Here is a 27,057-nt window from a genome sequence, read left to right on the forward strand (position 1 = left end):
TACCGAGCTCTATAAGGTGCCACAAAGGGAACTTATTCAAAGTGAAACTGAAATATTTCTTGATTGACAAGTGTTTATATTCTTTAAGTGAATATTAATATTAAACTAATATATATATATATATATATATATATATATATATATATATATATATATATATATATATATATATATATATATAAACAAAGATGATGTAACTTACCATACGAAAGCGCTGGCAGGTCGATAGAAACACAAACAGACACATACATACACACAAAATTCAAGCTTTTGCAACAAACTGTTGCCTCATCAGGAAAGAGGGAAGGAGAGGGGAAGACGAAAGGAAGTGGGTTTTAAGGGAGAGGGTAAGGAGTCATTCCAATCCCAGGAGTGGAAAGACTTACCTTAGGGGGAAAAAAGGACGGGTATACACTCGCACACACACACATATCCATCCACACATATACAGACACAAGCAGACATATTTCCTGGGTTTGTGTGCAATGAGAGGAGGTTGAGGTTTGCTGGAAAGGTTGTGAAGGGTGAGTGAGTTGCCTTTCCGGAGGTGGGAAACCAGGAGATTGGATAGTTTTTTGAGGTGGAGGGTGGCATGCTGTTCTAATTTACGGTTGGCCTGTAGGAGGATGCTCTGAACAGCCGGTGTGGATGTGGGAGAGGAAAGATTAAGGACTTTTATTAAGCATAGGAGTTGACGGGTGTGTTAATTGGCTGAGTTGATGTGTAGGTGAAGGATTAGGTTGGTGTGGGCAATGGATTGTTCAGTTTGGAACTGGTATAGGGACTGATGGAAAGAAGGGTTGCAGCCAGAGATGGGAACTTTAAGTGTGAGGCCTTTGGGGGTAATGCCAAATGTCAGACAAGCCTGAGAAAATAGAATATGGGAGCGTAATCTGGCTAGGGCGAAGGCATGTTTGCAGAGGGAATGTAAATAAAACTTAATGGGGTCGTTGTGGGGGTGTTGTGAGGGTGACATTGTATTAGAAGGTGGAAAGTGTAACATGAGGAAATGAAAATAAAAATATATGGGGAGGGATAAAGGTGGACTGGAAAGTAACTGGAGATCTGGCGTGAAAAAAGGCGAAAAGGTGTTGGTTACAGCTGGGCTATGTTGGACTTGGGTTGGTAGACAACGATGTGCACAAAGGTTAGGTGGTTGTGTTGCCGCCAAAACACGTTAGAGGACGGAGAAATTCGGGAATATTTCGAAAAAACTGCGTGTAATATATTAAAAGGAGTGGTTTTGTGGTGGCAGATTATGAAAATGAGGCTAACAATTGTCTGACGAAGAAATAATGACGTTAAAACCTGTGGGAAGCGGCTAAAAATTATCAGTGATGTGGGAAAAACGGAAATGGAAATAAAGCGAAAGTTATTAGAACTAGTCGAAATGGTTGTTTAAAAGGTGAAAGGAACTGTTTGTGAACTAGAAATGGTGGATTTTATAGCGGCGGTAGTGTTGAAAGCGGCAAAAAAAATTTTTTGGTTATGGTTTGGAAGTGGGTTACGTATTATTGAGTATATATAGGCGGGATAAAATTGTATAGCAGATTACGGTAAAAAGGAGAAGGTGAATACAAAGTGAAACTACTGGCAAAAACAGGAAGAGAAAATAAGACGACAGAAAAGATTTCGAAATGCAACAGTGACAATAACAAACGTAATTGTTGGGTTCAAATTAATGATATCAATATAATAGAGGGAAACATTCCACGCGGGAAAAATATATTTAAAAACAAAGATGATGTGACTTACCATACGAATGCGCTGGCAGGTCGATAGAAACACAAACAGACACATACATACACACAAAATTCAAGCTTTCGCAACAAACTGTTGCATCATGAGGAAAGAGGGAAGGAGAGGGAAAGACGAAAGGAAGTGGGTTTTAAGGGAGAGGGTAAAGAGTCATTCCAATCCCGGGAGTGGAAAGACTTACCTTAGGGGCAAAAAAGGACAGGTATACACTCGCACACACACACATATCCATCCACACATATACAGACACAAGCAGACGTCTTTCCCTCTCCTTCCCTCTTTCCTGATGAGGCAACAGTTTGTTGCGAAGGCTTGAATTTTGTGTGTATGTATGTGTCTGTTTGTGTTTCTATCGACCTGCCAGCGCTTTCGTATGGTAAGTCACATCATCTTTGTTTTTAAATATATTTTCCCCGCGTGGAATGTTTCCCTCTATTATATATACAGTTGTGTAAAATCTGAATATTTGTAATAGGTACAATGTAACACCCAATATTGTGCCTTATTAGGTACAGTGGTACATTTGTATCATGTATATGTAATCACATATGTATATATGACTGTACTAAACTTGTAAAGAAATGCTATGACGTTTGCAAAAGACACCAGTTGGTGTCTCCATGCAAAAAAACATACAATAAATAAATTGACATGCAAAGGTATGGAGACAACCTCATTTCAATTTGATAGTAATTACATTACACAACTTGTCACTTGACCTGAACAAAAAGGACAACTGGATCGCTGATGAAAGTTGTAGAGCTAAGAAAGTGTTAAAATACCAACAAGTAAGCTATAACCCAGGTAATTCATTGTTGTGTAGATAGTCAACCCACCAGAAAAATTGCTGAGTCATTACTTTTGTCCATGATGAATCATTCACAATTATTTGAATGTCTTGCAACACATATTAAGCCAAAATAATTGGTATTGAATTCTCCATTGCTTGTAAGATACGAGTTATGAAGTCAGAGTAGTCTGCATTGCAGTCCATGCATGAGTAGCTTGTCAAAAGACTTGTGCTGTTCATGATGGTATTCCTGTGTGAAGGAGAGAGATCAACTGAATCATTCATGTACTTCGGGTGATACTGTACAGCAGTCCTGAAGCACAGGTTTGTGCTAATGAAAGACCAAAAGACCTGCACTACTGCAAACTTTGAAAAGAAAAAAAAATGGAAGACTACAGTAGTGTTGTGAATTTTAAAATTTTCCCGGCAAATTGACTGTTCAAACAAATTTCGGGCTTGCAGCCGGTCGTCGTTCAATACTTCGCACGATATGTCAACTGGGCACCTGCCAGTCATCTTCAGGTGAGCCGTCGCAGACTGGCGAAAACGTCCTCCGTTCCGCAATATATAGTGTACTGTAACTATTCTGCGCATGCGTCGAAAACTTGATAGTTGAACCACACTGCCCGCCGGCAGCACCCTCGCTGGTGGAATAGCGGAACTCAGTCGCCCTCTGCGTTGCTGTTTGCCACGGCCGTCGACGCACTCTGTCGTCTTCGATTTGAGCAAATCGTGGAGATGATGGGATTCCATGCACTGTCCAGCTGGTAGCCGCTGTCACGGTTTAACAGATTTTCCGCCAGTCGTATTTCTATGGATTCTTTGATAATGGAGTCCCAGAAAGGTGTTGCTGTGGACAAAATCATTGTTTTCTCATACTCCATTGAATGTCCGGTAGAAATACAATGTTCAGCAATAGCGGACTTGCTTGGCTGCAAAAGGCGGGTGTAACGTTGATGTTCAGTGCAGCGTTCTTTCACGGTGCGTGTGGTTTGACCTAACTCGCCCGTCTAAAGCCACTATTCAGCGAAAATGGGTATTCCATCCGGCAGATTAACGGGGCACTAACAGTTAAAACTAAGAAGCAGGAAGTGAATAAAGAGGAGATCATGGCGGAACAATCTTTAGCATTTCTTCCTTTCGTTGGCAGCACTTCGTTTAAAATAGCAAGAATCCTCCGAAAATTTCAGGTAAAAGTGGTTTTCCGCCTACCGTCGAAGATTGCGGACCATGTAGGATCAGTTAAGGACAATCTGTTACTACGAAAGACCGGAATTTACAAAATACCGTGCCAATGTGGTATGGCTTACGTAGGTCAAACCACATGCACCGTGAAAGAACGCTGCACTGAACATCAACGTTACGCCCACCTTTTGCAGCCAAGCAAGTCCGCTATTGCTGAACATTGTATTTCTACTGGACATTCAATGGAGTATGAGAAAACAATTATTTTGTCCACAGCAACACCTTTCTGGGACTCCGTTATTAAAGAATCCGTAGAAATATGACTGGCGGAAAATCTGTTAAACCGTGACAGCGGCTACCAGCTGGACAGTGCATAGAACCCCATAATCTCCACGATTTGCTCAAATCGAAGACGACAGAGTGCGTCGACAGCCGTGGCAAACAGCAACGCAGAGGGCGACTGAGTTCCGCTATTCCACCTGCGAGGGCGCTGCCGGCGGGCAGTGTGGTTCAACTATCAAGTTTTCGACGCATGCGCAGAATAGTTACAGTACGCTATATATTGTGGAACAAAGGACGTTTTAGCCAGTCTGCGACAGCTCACCTGAAGATGACTGGCAGGTGCCCAGTTGAAATATCGTGCGAAGTATTGAACGGCGACCGGCTGCAAGCCCGAAATTTGTCTGTACAGTAGTGTTGTTGTTAGGGAAATAAAAAGTGACGAGCATCTTGTATTCATCAGTGCAAGGTAGCAGCCCCACCAAGGCAATTGGAAGTGGTGGTCCAATCACCCGCCCTTCTTAAATAACCCGATAACTGAAACCGGGACGAGAATACAAAACCAGACGGATAAACTGGTAATGACCTAGGGCACATAAAGGAAAATGAAAACTGGCTTTTGGAATATATGAACGTTGAGGGAGAGTAGCAAGCTGAAACAAGTGACAAGGGAAATGAATAACTACAAGCTTGATATCCTGGGATTGAGTAAAGTGAGGTGGTCAGAGTTTGGTGAAATGCAGACATTGGATGGAATTATATTTTTATATTCAAGATGTGAAGAGGAAGAGGAACAATGGGCTGGAGTTGGGCTATTGTTGACCAAGGCAGCGAAGAAGAGCCTTCTAGAATGGAGACCTGTGTCCAGTAGGATCATGATTGCCAGATTTAAGATGAAGGTCCGAAACATGATGCTCATCCAATGCTATGCCCCCACAGAGACATCAGAGATTGAGAAGAAGGAGGGGTTCTATTACCTGTTACGAGAGACTGTAAGGAAAGTGAGCAAGAAAGATATCCTCATTGTTGTGGGAGATATAACTGCCAAGGTGGGAGATAACAATGAGGGTTTGGAACAGGTAATGTACATAATGTACATAAACCAAATGGCAGTTATAAGAGTTGAGGGGCATGAAAGGGAAGCAGTGGTTGGGAAGGGAGTGAGACAGGGTTGTAGCCTCTCCCCGATGTTATTCAATCTGTATATTGAGCAAGCAGTAAAGGAAACAAAAGAAAAATTCAGAGTAGGTATTAAAATCCATGGAGAAGAAATAAAAACCTTGAGGTTCGCCGATGACATTGTAATTCTGTCAGAGGCAGCAAAGGACTTGGAAGAGCAGTTGAACGGAATCGATAGCGTCTTGAAAGGGGGATATAAGATGAACATCAACAAAAGCAAAACGAGGGTAATGGAATGTAGTCAAATTAAGTCGGGAGATGCTGAGGGTATTAGATTAGGAAATGAAACACTTACAGTAGTAAAGGAGTTTTGCTATGTGGGGAGCAAAATAACTGATGATGGTCGAAGTAGAGAGGATATAAAATGTAGACTGGCAATGGCAAGTAAAGCATTTCTGAAGAAGAGAAATTTGTTAACATCAAGTATTGATTTAAGTGTCAGGAAGTCATTTCTGAAAGTATTTGTATGGAGTGTAGCCATGTATGGAAGTGAAACATGGACGGTAAATAGTTTGGACAAGAAGAGAATAGAAGCTTTCGAAATGTGGTGCTACAGAAGAATGCTGAAGATTAGATGGGTAGATCACATAACTAATGAGGAGGTATTGGATAGGATTGGGGAGAAGAGAAGTTTGTGGTACAACTTGACTAGAAGAAGGGATCGATTGGTAGGACATGTTCTGAGGCATCAAGGGACACCAATTTAGCACTGGAGGGCAGCGTGGAGGGAAAAAAATCATAGAAGGAAACCAAGAGATGAATACACCAAGCAGATTCTTTAAGGATGTAGGTTGCAGTAGGTACTGGGAGATGAAGAAGCTTGCACAGGATAGAGTAGCATGGAGAGCTGCATCAAACCAGGCTCAGGACTGAAGACCACACAACAACAACAATGGGGGCACATGGCTTGGGTGATATGAATGATAATGAGGAAAGATTTAGTTACTTCTGTGCAAGCTATGACCTTGTAACAGGATGGACTTTGTTTTCTCATCGGAGATGTCATAAGATAACATGGGTATCCCCAGATCATATTAGAGAAAATCAAATTGATCACATCATGGTAATCAGGAAGTTCAGGAGGAGCCTGGAAGATGTGTGGAATGGAAGAGGAGCAGTTGCAAGTAGCAACCACCGTCTTGTTTACTGAATGTTTACTGAATGAAGACTGTGTCTTCCAGAAAGAAATTCAAGCCAAGGAATAGCAGATTAGAAGGGAAGAGTAAATCAGGACCAGGCAACAAAAAGTACAGGCACAAGCTGATCAAAGAGCAGCGGATAAGGAAGGGAAAAGGAGTGTGAGAAGAGACCACAGAAGGTGGATAGATGAACAGGCTGACAGAGCAGAACAGGCAGTGACCAGTAAGGAATAAGAAAGGGGAGATACTAACTACACATGAAGAACAATCACATAGGTCGATGGAACGCTTTAAGGGGATACGGAATCACGTATCCCCGCAATGTTAATTTATGCCTACTATAGGGAACATTTTCTCACAAACTACTGGAGACAGAGAGATAAAAATTTTACTGTATGTGCATTCATATGTTACAACAATACTGAAACAACAGTTTATTGTCAAAGTATTTTCTTACAGAGATATTGTACATTTATTTTTAAGTAAATTTTTTCCATCGCTTTTTACTAGACTATCACCCCTAAGTCTTTTGTAAATCAAGTAATTAAAAAATCGTTGTTTCAGTATGTAATAGGGACCTATGTCACTACGCCATAAAAATTTCAGACCTCTAGGTTGACCAGTACCTGAGATAATGTTCCTAGATGAAGTAAAAAGTAAACTTACGGGAAACGGAGAAAGAAGATTAAAACATTCCAGATCCGTAGCTAATACCCCCTTCACAGTCTTCATAATCATCTTCAAGTCTTCTTTTGGCACCCCTCTGCACCTGTCTTGCTTTTTTCACTAATGTCTTGATTATATTATCAGCATGCCTTAGTCTGTGCTGATCTAAAAAGAACATAGCACGTACCGTACGGGAACCAACACACATACCCAACTTTTGAAGGACCTGGCATTTAGTTATATTTCCAAGATTGAAGGTTGCCACAGCATCATACACACCAAAATGTAGTGTATTAATTCCGACAAACACTGTTTTTGGGAGACGATGCCATATCACACTATTCAAGCACTCGTTGGGGTTCTGCGTTTTTCCGTGAAGACATTTCATCAGAAGACTTCTGTCAGCCAGATCTCTGAAAATGGGCTTTATTTCTGCCATGATGGCTGATGGTAGACTGTGGTGGTGAATGTATTTCTCTCCTGTTGTTAGTCCCCTATTGTATTTACACCAGCTGTTTTCACCTTTGGGGCACAAACCATGTTGTGGATGCTCATCCGTGGATGCGGTGTGGAAATATAAAGCCCATATAGCTCTCCTCATTTCTTCAAGATTGCCTGTATTTTGCCTGATTGCAAGGCCATAGCAGTTCTGAATGTGGTCTATTATGGAATCAGTCAATCTTCCTCTGCCATCCAAGGTTTTCCCATCATCTAGTTTTTTCCCTTTCATAACTGATTTTAACCTTCTCAGCCTGGCACCCATTCTCTTCTGCACATGTCCTATACATTCAAGTTTGCTTATATTTACACTGTTCCCATATGGTTTGCTTTCCAAAACTTCTTTGAATGCTTTAGAGTCACCATCTCCCAGATATTTGACATAGCGAACATTATACCACTGTGAAGAGCGATGAAAAATTTTCTTCACCCCAGCAACCTCCATGCCACCACTACTACCATAATAATTAGCAATACAGTCATCACTGTGTTCATTTTTCAGCCTGCCTGTGCACCTACAGTATTTAGACATTATTGCAACATCAATAACCTTGCCAGTATCAACACTAGTTGCTGTTACAACACCATTGTTGGAGGTGTGGCCCCTTTTCTGCCACGTGCCATCAAACGCCACTGTGAGGTCACGACTGCCGTCATTTTCTTCCACTGCTTCTTCCACAGCAACCTGCATTGACTTCTGTGCTACATCTTCAACTGGAGATCCTAGTACATAATTGTAAGCTTCAAACTTTGAAGGTGCACTTGGAAGATTTAGAACACCACATAGCATATCACCAGCTGCTTTGCCCTTACCAATTGCTCGCAATCCATAAACTAACCTAATATTTGCACTATAAAGTTCAGTTTTCTTGTATCCATTATTTACAGTTACTGAAACCGAACTTGGAAACTTACAGCTGTATTTACAAACACTGCATATTAAATTAAACTGGGCAGCCAGGCCAACATGGGATTCTACTTTCAGAGAAACGTTTCCATGACATTTTTTGCAGCACAAACTGTTTTCAAGAGCTTCACACAATATATTCGTATCAATGAGTTCAAAAACTTCATTCCCTCTATCAAGTAAATTATATTTCTCTTCCAAATCTCTTAGTTTTTTATGAGAAGCACTGTTTTCATTTGGTGTAAGTTCGTTCGGCAAATCAGTAATAAGTGGATTCACATTTTCCAACAGTGATGATGATGAACTGCTTTGCTTTGCTAATGAATCATTATTTCTTTTCTTTTGCCAGTTCACACGCTTTTTAAATACTTTTGCTTTAGCTCTAGGCATTTTCACTGCGAAAAATGAAGCACTAAATACGAAATAACTCAACAACAACTACTTTCTTATATCACACTGTTTACAAAACAGTCCCGCCACAAAGTCAAAGAGTAACTTGAGGAAACCAAAGAGAAACATTTTCGGGCAACTAGTGTATAAATAGTCGCTGGAAACCGGGATATTTGAATTCATGTCACTTTAAAGGTACTGCCAAAAAGTTCATGGTCAGCCACGAGAGACGTGTATAACTAAAGCGCAATACCCGATCTCACAAATATATAAAAATAAAATAGTTATAATTGCAGTAGAGCTATGTATGATACGTCATTTTAAAGAGGAAACATGGCAGAATATAATACGCCAATAAAAAAAAATTCGATTTTTTAACCCAAAATCCGATTCCGTATCCCCTTAACGAAGTTCCAAATAGAGACGTTGGTGGTGAGATAGAAGAACAAGAACAAACGGAATACAATGATCCTAGTCCCAGCATTGGTGTAAATGCACCCACAATAGCAGAAATTCGGATAGCACTGCAGCAGATCAAGAATCGGAAGACACCAGGACCAGACAATATAGCATCTGAGATGCTCTAAACAGACTTGGACACCACTGTTGAGTTATCATACGTCCTCTTAGAGAAGATATGGAGAGAGGAGAAACTGCCAACAGACTGGTAACGAGGTATTAGCGTGAAAATACCCCAAAAAAAGGAGATGTTACTAAGTGCAACAATTGGCGGGGCATTACCCTATTGTCAGTAGCGAGTAAGGTACTTTCCAGGATCATTTTAAACCACTTTAAGGATTCTGTGGAAGTGCAACTGAGGAGAGAGCAGGTTGGTTTTAGAAAACATCGAAGCTGTGTGGACCTTATCAATACTCTTAGAATTATTCTGGAACAAGGTGCGCAGTGGCTAAACACCCTCTACCTTACCTTCGTTGACTCGGAAAAGCCTTTCAACTCTGTCAGTCAAATAGTCATGTGGGATACTCTTGCAAAATATGGCATTCCAATGAAGATTATTAACATCATCAAGGAAATGTATAGAAGACTATGAATGCCAAGTACTACATAATGGAGAACTAACAGAGCCTTTCCAAGTTAATGCAGGAGAACGATAAGGGTGTATTCTTTTGCCAACACTACTTATGTTGGTGTTGGACCATGTGATGAAGAGAGTGATAGGGGGACAGAAGAGAGGTGTGCAATGGGGGATGCGGGATAGGCTCGAAGATCTAGATTTCGCAGATGACAACTGCTTAATGGCACAACAATATCGAGACATTGAAGGGAAACTGGACATATTACAGAGAGAGGCGGAAGTTGCAGGCCTCAAGATAAATGTTCGCAATACCAAAGAAATGTGGATAAATTCGACCATCACGAATAGGCTGGCCATTAATGGCATTAATGGAGAGGATGTAGAGCAGGTCCAATATTCTCTCTTTCTTGGAAGTATAGTCACGACTACAGGAGGCACTGAGGAGGACATTCGTAGTCGCATCTGCAAAGCAAATGGTGCGTTTGTACAAAGGTACCCTGTATGGAGAAACAGGAACATCTTAAAGAAGACCAAACTCCAGCTTTTCAATAGCAATGTGACGGCTGTTCTGTTGTATGGTTGTGAAACTTGGAAGGTGACTAACCACATTGAAAACCAGCTCCAGGTTTTTATCAACCACTGCCTCCAGCGTATTTTAAATTTGATATGGCCAGATATAATGAAAAATGAAGATCTTTGGAGGGAGACAAATCAGCAACCAGTTAATACACAAACCAAGGAAAGAAAATGGAACTGGATTGGGCATACATTGTGGAAACCAGATGGAGCTGTTGAAAGGGTGGCATTGGATTGGAACCCTTAAGGAGTTAGGAAATGTGGTCGTCCCAAACAGACGGGAAAAGGACGATCAAGGGAGAAGCTGCAGAGGATGGGAAAACCTAGAGTGAAGAGACCTGCTAGAAATCGTACCAGGTGGAAGGATTTCATTACAGCCCTATGTTCCAGAGGGAATGACGGGAACGAAGTAAGTAGGAATGCCTCCACACCCAGAATTCCATTGGATTGAGGTCTGGTGAAAGGAAACACCATACTACTGAATCTACTTGATCAATCAATCATCCATGAAATGTTGCATTGAGGGAGTATCACAAAATCCATAGAAAATGTAGTGGCACTAGTTGTGCATGAAACACAGTCGCTATCTTTGTACAAGGGTAACCTTCTCCATCAGTGCTGGTAATTCACCTTTCAGAAATCAGTGGTATATAGCACCTGTGAGTATGTTTGGTAAAGTTCATGGCCCTACAAGTGTCACTTGTCAGTGCCCATAAATTGATACTGAAGTGATCCTGATGCCTCACTTACATGATTCTTCGAGCATTTTATTCTGCCCTCATATGAATATTGTGATAATTTATATGCTATCTCTTGTGAATCCTGCCTCATCTGCAAATAAAATGCAGGCTGCAAAATGTGGATCTGCAATGGCCTGTATCTCAACATGTATTGGTTTCTGGACATATAATTAAAGGAACATTCCATCTAGTTTTGACCAATACTACCAAACTACAGAATATGTGATGTTTTTTGTAAACATGTTGTATATACTGAAACACCACCAGATCAATTGAAATTATACTGGCTGTCCCACATATGGGTCATCGAGCACATTTTCTCTGATGTTTTGGCAGATATTTCCAATTTTGTTTTTATAACATGTAGCTGGAGTCAGACAAACAAATCCTGCTCATCAGTTCTCCTATATTACACCCAGTGTCGACAGAAACTGTTGGTTTGTTTTGCATTGCAAAGAAAATTTTTAGATTGTAATTTTATGAGCACTTTTGATAGAGCATTCCAAAAGTAGTCTAGTGCATTATTCGTTTTATCAATATGTATTTACAGGAAGAGTAAAATATGAAGAATAAGCAGTACACCAGCAGCAACTGAGTAGCACTTGTGCATGGCAGTAGCAATGAGCATGGACCAGAGCAGTGCTGTCACTGCTGGAGTACTGGTTATTCTTTGTGGTTTACTATCCTTGTTAACACACATCAATAAAGTGAATATCGCACTAGGCTAATCAGGGATCGCTCTGTTGGATGGAGATGCAAAATTCCACTTTAAAAATTGTTTTGTTTGTAATGAGAACAAAACTGATGCTTTCCGTCAATGCTGTGTGTTGCATGAAAGATGTGATCAGCCATATTGATTTGGGCTGAATCCAGCTACATGTTGCAAAAGCGAAATTGCAAATATCTGCTGAAACACCAGAGAAAGTGCACCTGAGGACTCTTTGGACACCCTGTACACACTGTTGAGTCACATGTATCATGTTACAGTAAACTTATGATAGAACAAATATGATTGTGGAAACTACAAGTAGCCTGATCTAGTATCTAAGGATAAAAAAATGTTTTTAGTAACTCTTTACCTTGACATCGACAAGTCCTCTGTGCTCTGTGCGGAAACCTCCAACAGCATCCAGGGCCTGCTTCATTTCAAGACTGATGTGGATTCTCATTGCTGTCAACAGAATAAATACTCCTTCATACAAAACACAGTTTTCTGACGAAAAGCTCATTACATTTGGAAGTCGTGGAAAAGTAAGATTTATGTTCAGAATCTATATTAACTTTCATAAAACTAAATTTATCGTAGGTAAATGTCATTCTGACTCATAAATTCCAGTCCAAACAATAGCATAAATGCAGCAGATTTGAAAAATCGTTGCATATAAATGTGATTTGCTGTGATCTATTTCACAGTAAGAATAAATATTAAAGTTAGGCATTAAGTTTTTTGAAAAATCAGAAAAAAGGTATGATTAGTGATATTTTTATTAGATCTATCAATTACATGCGAAACATGCTATCATCAGAAATTATTTTGTGTCATCAGTGTGCTTGGAGATTTCAAATAGGTGTTAATTGGCCACTAAATATTTTAAGTGTTGCATAATCCTGATCTGTTTATCTGCTTAGTGTTAATATATCAGGGGCGTTATTACTCAGTTATCCTGAGATGTGACCAATACATTGTTATGCAGGCTACAGCAAGTTTAAGTTCAATTTTTATGTAAAAGTAAACAAATTAGAATTCTATGCAAAGCCACTCTAAAAACTGGTTTTTGGTGTGCTAAGCCTTTTTCAGCCAACAGTTCTATAACATAAAGAAAGATGCCAATGTGCAAGTAAACCAAAAATTGAAAAATAATAATATTTCTGAAGGCACTGTGTGTTTCATCACAGTTGTAAGCAAGAGGTGTCATGTCACATGTAGATGGTATCCCAGGAGGAGAGGTCAATATTCAAAGAAGTAACAGGAAGTGAAGAGAAAAACTTCACGCAGACATAATTTGCCTAATTCCAAACGGTTTCTGAGGAAGAACACATTCAATTTACGTTGCTATGTATTTTGTGTATTATTCAATACATTGTCAGGTTTACACTGGTATTCTTTGACGACAGTAAGATCTATCTCATCACAGAAGTCATAAAAAGCACAATATCTGCTTATTCTTCATTAGTGAAGATGTGTGGCATTTCAGTCAGTGTGTGTACAAACTCAATTAAACGATGCTTCTCTTTAATGAACTCAATCCTTCCGGCTATTTCACCACACCATGGACAGTGGCATTTTCAGGACTCCCTGAGTAAAGAGGTAAGCAATAAGACATGTTGAGCTAGAATAATAAGTTGGGTGGATAAGACAAATGTGTACCTGCCTCTATCCCAAAAATAAATGTACATTAAATGTTCTGTTTTGGAAACTATTTGGAATGGGGCATATGCCTATATGAAGGTTTTTGCTTCAGATCAACATTCCTATTATATCCCAGAACAGTGATCATTTCTCCTGGGATACGCTGTATGTTATGCGCCACACTATGTAACAACTAACATCCACTTACAGACTGTTTGATATTTTACTTGCAATGGTGTGACACAAAAGTTAAAAGGAGTTATTGAATTACTGTACATTGGAACTTGACGGACTCATTCCATGAATGAGAAGTTACGTAGATCATAGATTTAATCTGGCCAAGCCTCAGCACAGCCAAACTTATGATAAATTCTAGCGACCTGGGAAGGTGTAGCAAGATCACACGTGGACTGTAGATGGTGGGAACTGTTAAACACATGAACCAGGTTCGACAATAAGGGTGATGTAAAGAAAAATCCGCCTGGAATCAGGAGCTCAGAAGAGCAAAATGGCTTCCTTCTTGAACATGATTAATTTGGCAGAATACAATGAGCAATATCAACAGAGGGACGTGGTAAAAATACATTACGGGTGTGATACACAGCAAGCAAGTAAATCAGCTTAGAGAAAGAACAGAAATAAAAAATTTTGATGATCACTTATGAATACAACAATTATAGTAAAAGGTATTCGCAATGGATAACTGGTGATAAAAGCTATCAGTTCAGTTACAATTACAATACTATAGGCCAATATATCTTGAAGTATTATAATTATGTAAATAGTTAGTTTGTAATCAACCAGTAGAAGAAACATAACAACACTCAACAGCATGTAAGATTAGAAGAACTATGGGATCATTATATGTTCTCATTTATATAGAAACAGTGATAAATAATAAGATAAAGACTAATTATGTGAATTATGGGTGAATTGCGAGAGATAATACCAGTCTGAATTCTCCAGTAGTTAGTGGAGACAAGTTCCTATAACAATGACACTACACGTACATAGACATCAAATGATTTACGCATGTTTCTTTTATAAGATCAATTTGCACAATTATGAATACCATTAAATCCAGTCTGTGTTGTGTAGCAATTTCTTGTCTTGATAGCACATATACAATGCTGCTTACATCTCCGCTGAAAGATATTTTATTTAAATCATTTTTGTTGTGCTGATATATGAATATTGACACAGATTTGTGACACCAGAAGCCGGGGATATGGTACAGTGTATGAATAGAAAGCTAAGATTTGGTAGTGGTTGGTTGGTTGGTTGTTTTGGGGACGGAGACCAGACAGCGTGGTCATCGGTCTCATCGGATTAGGAAGGGATGGGGAAGGAAGTCAGCCATGCCCTTTCAGAGGAACCATCCCGGCATTTGCCTGGAGTGATTTAGCGAAATCACGGAAAACCTAAATCAGGATGGGCGGACGCGGGATTGAACCGCCGTCCTCCCGAATGCGAGTCCAGTGTCTAACCACTGTGCCACCTCGCTCGGTGTAAGATTTGGTAGTGGCAAGTCAATGTTATACAGTGGTTTGAGTGGTGGCTCAACCGTATTCGATAGTGCTGTTGGTGCTCTTTAAAGTTCTGAGGTACTTACAGACCTTTTTGCGGTAGTCTTGCATGCAGCTTGGTAAAAATCACATCTTACGCTGAATACTGATTATCTCCTATGAACCATAAATATATTTTGGTGGCTAAAATGAGATTCTGTATTTTTTAAATTTCTGTAAATTAATGTACAATTCAGTTTAACTGAATTGTGTATGAACTTCAGCATTCAGCACAACCAATCATTAGTGGTTAATCATGTACCAGCTTCTAAGTCTCTGTTGCCTAGTCTCAAAAGATTGCTCTGCCTTCGAGTGAAGTGTAATAAACTCTAGTTGACACTTACATCAATTAGTGTCGCCTAAATCAGTCCACATATGTGCTGAAATTTGCAGGCTTTTCAACCAGTCGCTGTTAATTTTAAGAACAGATAGTGCATGGGTACTCCTAGTGTCTTGACAACAGAGGATAATTTATCCATGTATTCACACGTTCCGCCAGACTGTGGTGAAGTGGCAGTGTGCAATACTCTTTCAATTACAATGAATCTGCTCATGTCCAGCATGCAAAGTCACAGCATGTGACAAAAAGTAAACTGCAGAGCAAACATGTTTAAAATATAGTGGTCATCAGTGCTTTGGACATATGAAAAGATTATTATCATTACATTACAGGATCTTGATGACTGTCACAGTGTAATGCCACAAAGACGTGATCTGGGTCCTGTTTTGCTGAATAGAATCTGCAACGGCTCCATGACCAATCTAGTGTTCTTGCAACTTTTTAAGCAGCAAGAGGAGTATCATCAGCAATAATTGGCACTGTTAGAAAAACAACAACAACAGTGAAAGATTCTGCTGATGCAGTAGCAAGGCATGAGAGCCACCCGGCACCAATTTCTCTGCCTTTCCTATGCCAAATTAATGACAGAAGAGTAGAACACATATCCACACTGGAGGCAAAGTTTAAAGCTTTCCAGGTACACAACAGTACCCTATGAAACACTGTTTCTCTCTTGGGCTGCTACAAATGGTTCACCTCTCATTTGTTTCTGGTGAAGTACTCTCTTCTGTTAAGAAAATGAATGAATTTTATAGTGTTCTGTTATTAATAGGGAATATCACGTAACTGCCAGACTAGCATCTTTTCAGTGCCATAATCAATGTAGAGAGTAGTAACATCCGTAGAATTCTGATTTGTAAAGTCTCAGGAATGCAAATATTCTTGTGGGTAATCCTAAGTTGGAGGCATAGTTGTTTGCTCACTCGGACAAGTTCTACAGCCATAGAGCATTTCCACATGAATATCAGGGCAGCCTGCACACTGGGCAGTGTTATACAAAGAAGGTCATATCATGGGGGTTGATATAACTTAGTGAACTGACCATTGGACTCCATGTGCTCTGAGGTTGTATCTCACCGATAGCCCACTGGTGCAGCTTTTTATTTTATTGAAAATTTGTTGGCAATAAATCAAATGTGGACACTGGAGTAAAGTGTTCAACATACTGGGAACACCAGAAGATCCTGAAGGAGATTCCAACATGTGGGTTGAAATGTCTATGAAGAAATTCAAGAGAAAAATGATGTGGCATAACATGCTAGTAGATTTTTACCTCCAATGAAAATGGCCTTGAAAGCCTCCAGACTTAATAAACGTATGTACTTCCGGAAGCCTGGCTCCTGTGCAGCTTTTGTATACACACTGACAGCCTGTTACTTAGAGAAACTTGCAAAGGCATGGCCATGAGAAAAATTGAGTAACTAACGAAGGTATAACATTCCGCGAGTCAGAGCATTTAATGTCAGAAGTTTGGACGTATTAGGAAAGCTAAAAAATCTAAAATGGGAAATACATAGATTTAGTCTAGATATAGTGTGGATCTTTGATGTAAAGTAGAAAGCAGCTAAGGATTTCTGGCCATACGAATATATGGTAGCATCAAACACCAGCAGAAAATGGTATGTCTGGGATAGAATTCATTGTGAATAGGAAGCTAGGGCAGAGAATGTGCTGTTGTGAACAGTTTAGTGGTATTGTTTTTCTCATCAGATTCAACAGCAGACCAATGCCAATCCCAACAGTAGTTAAGGTATATATACCAATGTCACAAGCAAAAAATGAAGAGATGGAGAAAGTATATGAGGGTATTAAACTGGGAACTTGGTGTGCAAATGGAGATGAAACTCTAATAGTCATGGAATGAGGAACTCAGTATGCAAATGGAGATGAAAATGTGATACTCATAGGGGATTGGAATTTGGTGATAGAGGAAGGAGTAGAAGAGGGGTAATGGCACAATATAGGCTTTGCAGTAGCAATGAGACAAGGGGAAGAGTAACTAAGTTCTGTTACAAATTTTGGATGATAATAGCGAATACTGTAAGAGCAGAAGGTGTACTTGGAAAAGATCGGGACACACAGGAAGATTCCAGATGGATTACATTATGGTCAGACAGAGATTTTGAAATCAGGTATTGGATTGTAAGGTGTAATCAGCAGCACTTAGAGACTTAAAATCATAATATGATTATGATTAAGAGTGGACTGCAGTTTGAGATAATCAACCAGAAGAATTGATGTGGAAGGAAGTGGAATACTGAAGACTCAGTAATGATGAGACGAATTTGATGTTCGCTGAAGATGTGGATACTGCAATAAGGAATTGCAGAGTAGGCATTCAGCGGAAGAGGACTGGCCATCTCTAAAATGGTAATCACTGGTGTTGGGCAAACATAAATAGGTACAAGGAAGGCAACTGTGAAGAAGCCTTGGTAAGAGAAGAAGTACCTCAATTGTTTGACAAAACAAGGAAGTACAAATATTCTCGGGGAAAGACAGGAATACAGCAATATACATCACTTGGGAATGAAGCAACTATGAAGTGCAGGGAAGCAAAGGTGAAATGACTGCAGGAAAAATGTTAAGAAATGGAAAAAGGAATGATCATCAGAAGGACTAACTTAGGACACAGAAAAGTCGAAACAGCCTGAGATCAAATAAAGCAGAAGGGCTAGACAGCATTCCATCAGAATTACTAAAATCATTGGGGGAAGGGAGAGCCGAACAACTGGCCAAGTTGATGTCTAAAATATATCAGACTGGTGACAGACCATCAGTCAGACTTTTGGGAAAATATCATCCACACAATTTGTAAGTAGCAAGGCCAATAAGCGTGAAAAGTATCACACAATCTGCTTAACAGATCATTCATTCAAGCTCCTGAAAAGAATAATTTATGGAAGGATGGAAAAGAAAATTGGGGATGTGTTAGATGATAAAGCACTGGAGAGGCGGGTCTGACGTTGCGTTTTATAATGATAGCAAGACTGCATTCGACATTGTAAAGTGGAGTATGGTGTTCAGAAATCCGAGAAAATAGGAGTAAGCTATAGGGAAAGACAGTTAATACCAAGTATGCACTAGAACCATGGAGGAAAAATAAAATTGGACAACCAAGAGTGAAGTGCTCAGATTAAAAAACGTGTAAGACAGGGTTGCAATTTTTCATGCCTACTGTTCAACCTACATATCGATGAAGCAGTGACAGAAATAAAAAGAAGGTAGTAGGGTGGGATTACAATTCAGGGTGAGAAGATGTCAGTGATGAGATTCACTGATGACATGGCCATTCTCAGTAAAAGTACAGAAGAATTCAGGATCTATCAAATGGAATGAACGGTTTAATGAATACACAATATGGATTGAGAGTAAATCAGAAAAAGACTAAAATGATGAAAAGGACCGGAAATGATGGTAGTGAGAAACTGAACATCAAAACTGGTGGTCACAAAGTAGTCGAAGTTAATGAATTCTTTACCTTGGAGCAAAGGAATCCGTGATGGACAAGGTGGAAATGACACAGACTAGCACAAGCCAAGAGGGCATTTCTGGCCAAGGGAAGTCTACTGGTCTTAATTTGAGAAAGAAATTTCTGACACTGTACTTCTGGAGCACAGCATTGTGCTGTAGTAAAACAAGGATTGTGGGAAATCCGGAACACAAGAGAACTGAAGCATTTGAAATGTGGTGCTAAGAAGAATGTTGAACATTGGGTACATTGATAAGGTAAGAAATGAGGTGGTTCTTCACAGAATCGGTGAAGAAAGGAACATGTGGAAAAAGCTGACAAGAAAAAGAGAGAAGACATCGGAAAATAACCTCCATGGTACTAGATGGAGCTGTAGATGGCAAAAAAATTAGTTAAAGACAGATTGGAATATATAAATACCTGAGGATGTAGGCAAGTGCTACCATGAGATGAAGAGATCAGTGCAGGTAGAGTGCTGAGGAAACATCAGGGTAGAATGGTCCCTCATCCTCCAGTAAAAATCGGAGCACATCGGGAATCGATGAAAGATTGAATGACGAGGACAGACCAGAATGTTATCTCACTCCCTTCTCAATTACTGCTTCCTTTTTCATGATCAACTCCAAAAACTGCAGTCTGTTTGCTGTACAATTTATTGGTAATCATTCGGTCCCTTATTTCGTCCTTGCTGCCATCTGAACTTGTATTTTGCAGTTAACATTAATTTCTGCAGTTAACACTGGCATAAGTTTACACTGTCATAAGCTGCCTCTAAATCTGAAAATACTGTAAACATCAATTTGTCTGTCTTTAGTTCTACATAACTCCAGAAGCAAAACTGATTTTCAGTGTGATCGTCTTCTACCAGTATTTTCATACCTTTATCAATAAGTGAAGTCAGTATTTTGCAACTTATTAAACTGATTGTTCAGTTATATTCACATCTGTTATCATCTACATTATTTGAAGTCCGAGGGTATTCCACCTGTGTTACATGTCTTGCAGATAAAGTGGGATAATTTTTTCATGGTTTGCTCTCCAAAGGATCAGACTGATTCTGAAGGAATATTGTCTACACCTGATACCTCTTTTTGACATACATCTTTCAGTGTTCTATCAAATCTTTATGCAGTATCACAATTTCTGTCTTAATTCCATCTGTTTCCCTTCCCTTTCTGTAATATTATCTCCCGAGTTAATTTATTCTGTACAGTCATTCTGTATATTCCACCTCTTAACCTTCCATTCTTTGCTTAGAACTAAATTGACATAGGAGCTCTGATATTCATACATATGATTCTTTTTCCTGCAAAAGCTCTTTAGTTTTCCTTTAGGTGTAATATATCTTTTTTTCCATGGTCATTCATCCTTCTACAAGTTTTCATTTCTCCTCCAGCCATTCCTGCTTTGCAATTTTTCCATTTCTGTCAGTCTCATTCTCCAGATGTGTGTAATCCCTTTTGCCTGCATCATTTCATGCTGTTTTTTTTTCTCCTTTCATTGCTTAAGTTCAATATTTTGTTTGTTATCAAGGAATTCTACTGGATCTGAGCTTATTGTTAATTTGTCCTTTGCTGCATCAATATTTCATCTCTAAATACTACCCATTCCCCTTCTATTGTATTCCTTTCCCTTGCTTCAGTCAATTGTTGCATAATACTCTCTTTGCAAGTTTCTACAACCTCTGGTTGTTTCATTCATCCAGGTAACAAAACATTTGATTCATCTGAAATATACATGTTTCTTGTAACAACACGATAAAATGTGGAAGGCCATTGTTCAAAGTTAATTTCACAGAAATGATTAATAGCACTATTATATCTCTGACTGCCATACACCTTTTGGCTCACAGCGATGAACAGAATCTATTGTTTCAACAAATTTAGTGTACACATTGATAAAAACGTAATTACAGGTAAACTTTCGAGTCCCAAAAATTAAATAAACATGTTTGTCAAAACATGGAAGTATCACTCTTCACACAAGTTTATAAACAGACTGTAACAATTTCACTCACTACAAAATTTATTTACAGACTGATTGTGTTTATGTAAATGTATTTTTTCTTTAATTTATTGGTCTCTAGGCTTAACCTAGACAGTGGGCCATGGCGTCTCTTATTCTAGTATACATGCAAGGTGCCTCTGGAGGCACATAATATGTAATATTACATAATGACTTAACATAATAATCCATAAAACAGTTATTATATACAAGTTATATAATTTGAGTGTTTGTTTTGACGTGTTCATCATTTGATTTAGGCAGTTAAAATTTTATGTCCTTTTTGGCTCTCATTTAAAAAGGTGTTTTATTGACATATACTCTGAGTTGACCACTGTCGTTTAGAAGTTATAGTCACTGGCTGAGGACAATCAGTCAGCTGGTTCCATTTCCACCTTTTGTAATTATTTATTACTCAACAATGTTAATTCTAGAAGGATTCAGAACTTCATTTTTTTGTGGAATGTGAGAATTTATACCGGAATGTATAAATTATAGCACTGTCTGCTGAGGGAAGCAATTCAGTTCTGTATGTACTTTTGTGTGTGCTTAATAAACGTGCTTTCAGTGTGAAGTGTTGGATCTTATTGACTACACTGGTATCATAGCTGATCATTCTTAATTCTGTCTGGTATATTTTGGTGAAGTTGCCATATATTTCTAAAGCTACGTTTACACTGAGGTATTTGTCGTGGAGATTTGTGCCCGGCACGTGTAGCTGATGGGGTGTGGCACAAGTTGCAAGTTTCTGTGACATGTGCCTGCAGCATCGTCGCCAGAATTCCGAGAAATACTCTATTCTGGCACATGTGCCTGTATCCACTCGCTGATCGAAAACATGTCACAAATCCCAGATACATTTTCAACTACGTATATGCAGTTCACAGGCAGACTCATTGCATTGCATCTTGGTTACAAGTAATCAGTTGTGTGTACAAAGAGGTTAGGTTTTTGAAGTATTCTGTATCAGTCCTTAAATATCAATCTACAAAGAAAGAGTGGACAAAATATAATACTCTGAAAGTTACTGAAGAATTTCGCGAAAGGTGTTTGCTGTGGGATCCCACATCCCCTGATGCAGTTCACGAGCTTGCATGTTTATTCAAAGTTTCCGATAAGGAGATGGACAGTAAATTACACAACCTGAGGTTACAATTCCTCAGGGAATTCAATAAATGTGTTTCTTTGAAGACATCAGTTTCTGGAAGAGAGGAGATTTACTCATCAAAATGATATGCCTTCGAATCATTGCTCTTCCTAAATGATATAAACAAACCAAGAACGAGTTTATCCGCATTTGAAGTAAGTTATAGCGTATTTATTTTACATTATTTTTATTAAAAATATTTATTTACATAACAATCAGGAATGTAATCATGTTGTTTACACTTGTGCATGGAAAAAGAAAGCATTTTCTATGAATTTGATGATCATCACTAAATTAAGAAAGCAAATACTGCATTCCACTTGTCCTTCGTCGGTGACAAAATATGCAGCAAACTCATCCCTCACTTGCTTCGCATCTTCGGCAACAGTTTTGGTAGCAATGTGAGTGGTGGGTGGTCTCTCCATCTCCCAGGTTCTATGGTCCCTAGTTCTATATTTTCATAATCGAAACTGCCTGGCAGTGAATAAACTATGTGATCTTCTCAATTTCTTCTTAAGAAATTGTGGTGAAATGCACCACAAAGTTACTATACTTGCTTTCTGGGGATCGAGGTGAATCGGTTTTCGTAGAACACGAAAGACTCGTAATAATATGTGAAAGGCATTTTCTACAAGTCAACAGGCTCTACTGAGACTGTAATTATATATTCTTTCTTTGCTGCCTTTGTTATGACTTCCTGGGAGGGGCTTCATGACATGTTGTTGCAGTGCAAAGGCATCGTCAGCAACAATTACGTAGGGTGTAGACAGAGATTTTGATCCTAGTACATGCAGTGCAGATGCACTTAAAGATATTTAACAGAGATTATGATTGATCAGAAAAGAGGGGAAAGCTGAAAGATGGAAGAAGTATATAAAGGGTGTACACAGTGGAGCTGAAGGCAATATTATAGAAATGGAAGAGGATGTAGATGAAGAGGAGCTGGGAGACATGATAGTGCAGGAAGAACTTGACAATGCACTGAAAGGCCTAAGTTGAAACAGTGGCCCAGGAGTAGATGACATTCTGTTAGACCTACTGGTAGCCTTGGTGAGCCATTCACGACAAAATTCATCCATCTGGTGTGCAAGATATATGAGACAGGAAAAAAACCCTCAGACTTCAAGAATAATGTAGTAATTCCAATTCCAGGCGTGAATAATATCGAACTATGAGTTTAATAAGTTGTGGTTACAATATACTAACATGTATTCCTTAGAGAAGAATGGAAAAAACTGCTAGAAGCCGGCCATAGGGAAGACCAATTTGGAATTTGGAGAAATGTGGATACATGGAAGACGATACTGACCCTATGACTTACCTTAGAAGATAGGTTAAGGAAAGGGAAACCTACATTTATATCATTTTTGGACTCAGAGAAAGCTTTTGACAATGTTGACTGGCATACTCTCTTTCAAATTCTGAAGATAGCAGGGGTAAAATATATGTACAGAAACCAGTCAGTAGTTATAAGAGTGGAAGGGTATGAAAAGGAAGAAGTGATTGGGAAGGGAGTGAAACAGGATTGTAGCCTATCCCTGATATTATTCAATCTGTTTATGAAACAAGCTGTAAAGGAAACCAAAGAAAAACTTGGAGAAGGAATTAACATTCAAGGAGAAGAAATAAAAACTTTGGGGTTTGCTGATGATATTGTAATTCTGTCAGAGATTGCAAAGAACTCAGAAGAGCAGCGGAATGGAATGGGCAGTGTCTTGAAAGATGAGCATAATGAGAACATCAACGAAAGCAAAACAAGGTCCAAATAAATCAGCTGATACTTAGCAAATTAGATTGGGAAATGAGACACTTAAAGTGGAAAAGGAATTTGGCTCTTTGGACAGCAAAATAACTGATGATGGCCAAAATAGAGAGGATATAAAATGTGGAACAGCATTGGCAAGAAAAGCATTTCTGAAGAAAACAAATTAGTTAATGTTGAATATAGACCTAAGTGTTGGGAAGTTTTCCATAGAAGTATTTATATGGAGTGTAGGCATGCATGGAAATGACACATGGATGATAAACAATTTAGACAAGAAGGGAATAGAAGCTTCTGAACTGTGGTGCTACAGAAGAATGCTGAAGATTAAATGGGCAGATCACATAAATAATGGTGAGGTACTGAAGAAAGCAGGGAAGAAAAGAAGTTTGTGGCACAACCTTACTAGAAGAAGGGATTGGTTGACACGACATGTTCTGAGACATCAAGGGGTCACCAGAATAGTATTGTTGGGAAGTGTGGGATGTAAAAGTCATAAAGGAAGACCAAGAGATAAATGCAGTAAGCAGATTCAAAAGGATGTAGGTTGCAGTTGTTATTCAGACATAAAGAGGATTATACTGGATAGAAAAGCATGGAGAGCTGCATCAAACGAGTCTACGGACTGAAGAGCTGGAAAGAGATGAGTCTCTCAGAGATGCATGTAAGTATGTTTCTGAAATTCTTTAATGATTTGTAGACAGGCAGTAAGGCAAACGGTGGCAAAGAAGAGGAAGAAGGAGAACGATATATTATTGACAAACTCATTAAAAGTTACAGAGATACTGAGATAGATGGTATGTATGGATTCAGCAGGGAAGGACTTTGTATGTTGGTATACAACATATAAATTTAACCAACCACATTATGTGGGTTGGTGATTTGAAAGAACACATGGTTTACTGAATCTAATATTCTTAAAAACTGTGAGCTGACATTTATCAAAAAAATTAGAAATATTTGATATTTCTCATGTACATGGGAAAAACAGCAGATGAATAAAAATCCATGCATTGGAAAAAACTGAAACATCGTTAAATCAGTATTAGCTGACCAACATGGTGTCAGTGGAACTGTTATTACTGATATTCAGGATAATGAAAATGAATGATTGATATTATGACCTTGGTGAAACAGTACAGCGACAGATCACAGAACTGGCTGCCATAGGAAATACAACTGATATGAATGAAATTATATCAAACTTATCAAGAGTTTAGAGAAATATGCCTTATTATATAATACTATTATTAATAATAGAGTCAGTATTTCAAGAACTTCGCAAAAACAGGTTTGTTATAATACAAGAATTTGATGACTTAATACAGGCCTACCTTAGAGACATGAAGCAATATTCATGGGATAATAAAGATTTCAAATATACTTAATGATCATTCGCACATATTACAAATTTTCTTGAGCCTTACCTGTAAAAACAAATACACAGAAAGCAGTTGCACAGATAATTAATTAATTGCTGCAGATGGGAGAAATCACTGTCCAGTAGACCTTCAGCACGATCATGGTGATGAGTTTTATAGTGGAAAGTTCAAGATAAAATGGGAACTGCCTGGTACAAATCAATATCAATATTCCCGCGTATGAAAGTTAGAATTGCATGACTTTTGAGTAGAATGATAAAAACCTATGTCTGAGCACGTTCTTTTATGGATCATATCAATCAACAGAATTTCTTTCAGATATAATTGAACAGTATAATTGAACTGTATATTGAACAACAAACATGAAACCAATTGGCATTTCTGGTAAAATGCTAAATACTACATACTCATATAAAAACCATGAATACAGGCAAATAGATATGTAATATATGTGATTTCGTATACATATCTAAAAATACAACTTGCATTTGAGAAATCCCAGCTACCTAGCTGGTCACCAAATGTATTTACCCTAGGTGCAGCAGAAGAATCTGAGAACACACATTGTAAAGTATAATGAGGGCATTGATTAGTAAGAAATGTTTACACTGAAGAATTACAGAGAAACACTGAAATGGATATATTTCTCCTAAACTGCATCATAAGATGATGGAACAAAGTCTTGTTTCAGTGTCTTGGTTTCCATTCTTCACACAACAGTAGGGTGGATGTCAAAGAGATTATATGTAAGAAGGCTCATAAACCCTCAAACTGTTCAGAAGGATAGCATTTTTGTTAGAAACTTTATATGAGATAGCAGTATTTTCAACAACCTACTTGTAGGATTAAACTTTACTACATGTGAATATTGTGAACTGGGAACAAAGCTGGAAAAAATTGGTAGCATATATTGATAAAGGAATTAAGCTGTTGACAAAAGTTTCAAAGAACATGATATTGCATACACCAAAAATAATGATCAATGAGAACATCACACTGCAGACTATATTTTAGTTGATAAAGCAAAGTGAAAATGTGCAAGAAGAGAGACTGGTAAAGCATTATGTATTGTTGGATCAGTCAGTAATAAAACAATGTGCTAAAAACTTAAACTACATGGCAAGGTAAATTGTTGACAGTTTGTGCATGCAGCTCATTGTCAACTAAAGAAAATAGAAGAGTATTTAAACATGTGCTTTCTACTGTACCTGCTATGCTACTGCACAGTCTGAAAATTTGTGAGACTTGTTGCACACCACATGTTTAACATCCATGTTACTGTTGTGTGATGAAGGGAAACCAAGACACTGAGCCAAGACATTGTTCCCTCGCCTTATTATGTACTCTACGAGAAACATGTCCAGGTCAATCTTTCTCTGTAATTCAATCATTATTTCCAGGAGCTAAATGTGTTCTGCAGCATAAAAAATAATAATAAGAAGACTGATTAAAATGTGATAGGTTCTACCATTACTTCTGACATCCACATCATCAAGTGGAATTCTTCCATTCATAATTCTTACACTGACAGGACTTTCATCAGTTGAATCATTAGCTGGAAGAGCAGCAGCTATCACCCAAATAGTGAAAATGAAAGAAACACTCAAGAACAACAGTGTGATGGAATCTGTGGCTATTGGAAAAGGATTATATTTAAAACCATACTGTTAAGTATTGGGGTACAACAAATTTTTGCATTCTAAGATTTTTGTGAAGTGTTTCTGCTAAATACTTTGCCTAACACTATATGGAAATCAAAAGAATGTGTTCTAAATTTAGATGTCCAGGAGAACCTGTATCTTATGATGTGGAATATGTAAAAAAAGAAAAAATTTGCATCTGCTACTTTGATTCTTTTGGAACAGTATAATTACTGAATATGTGCTCCAACTTTT

At 38.5% G+C, this 27,057-nt stretch overlaps 1 protein-coding gene across 1 annotated transcript in view; it reads right to left on the minus strand.

Annotated features, from left to right (window-relative positions):
• Positions 1-27,057, minus strand: part of LOC126474185 (receptor-type guanylate cyclase gcy-19) — a 438,242-nt gene that overhangs the window by 38,127 nt on the left and 373,058 nt on the right. Inside the window, exon 12 of the mRNA XM_050101647.1 lies at positions 12,223-12,314. Coding sequence (XP_049957604.1) covers positions 12,223-12,314 — 92 coding nt within the window. The remainder of the gene's footprint in view (positions 1-12,222; positions 12,315-27,057) is intronic.

The sequence above is a fragment of the Schistocerca serialis genome, chromosome 4 (assembly GCF_023864345.2).
Source record: "Schistocerca serialis cubense isolate TAMUIC-IGC-003099 chromosome 4, iqSchSeri2.2, whole genome shotgun sequence".
In the NCBI taxonomy this organism is placed as follows: Eukaryota; Metazoa; Arthropoda; class Insecta; order Orthoptera; family Acrididae; genus Schistocerca; species Schistocerca serialis.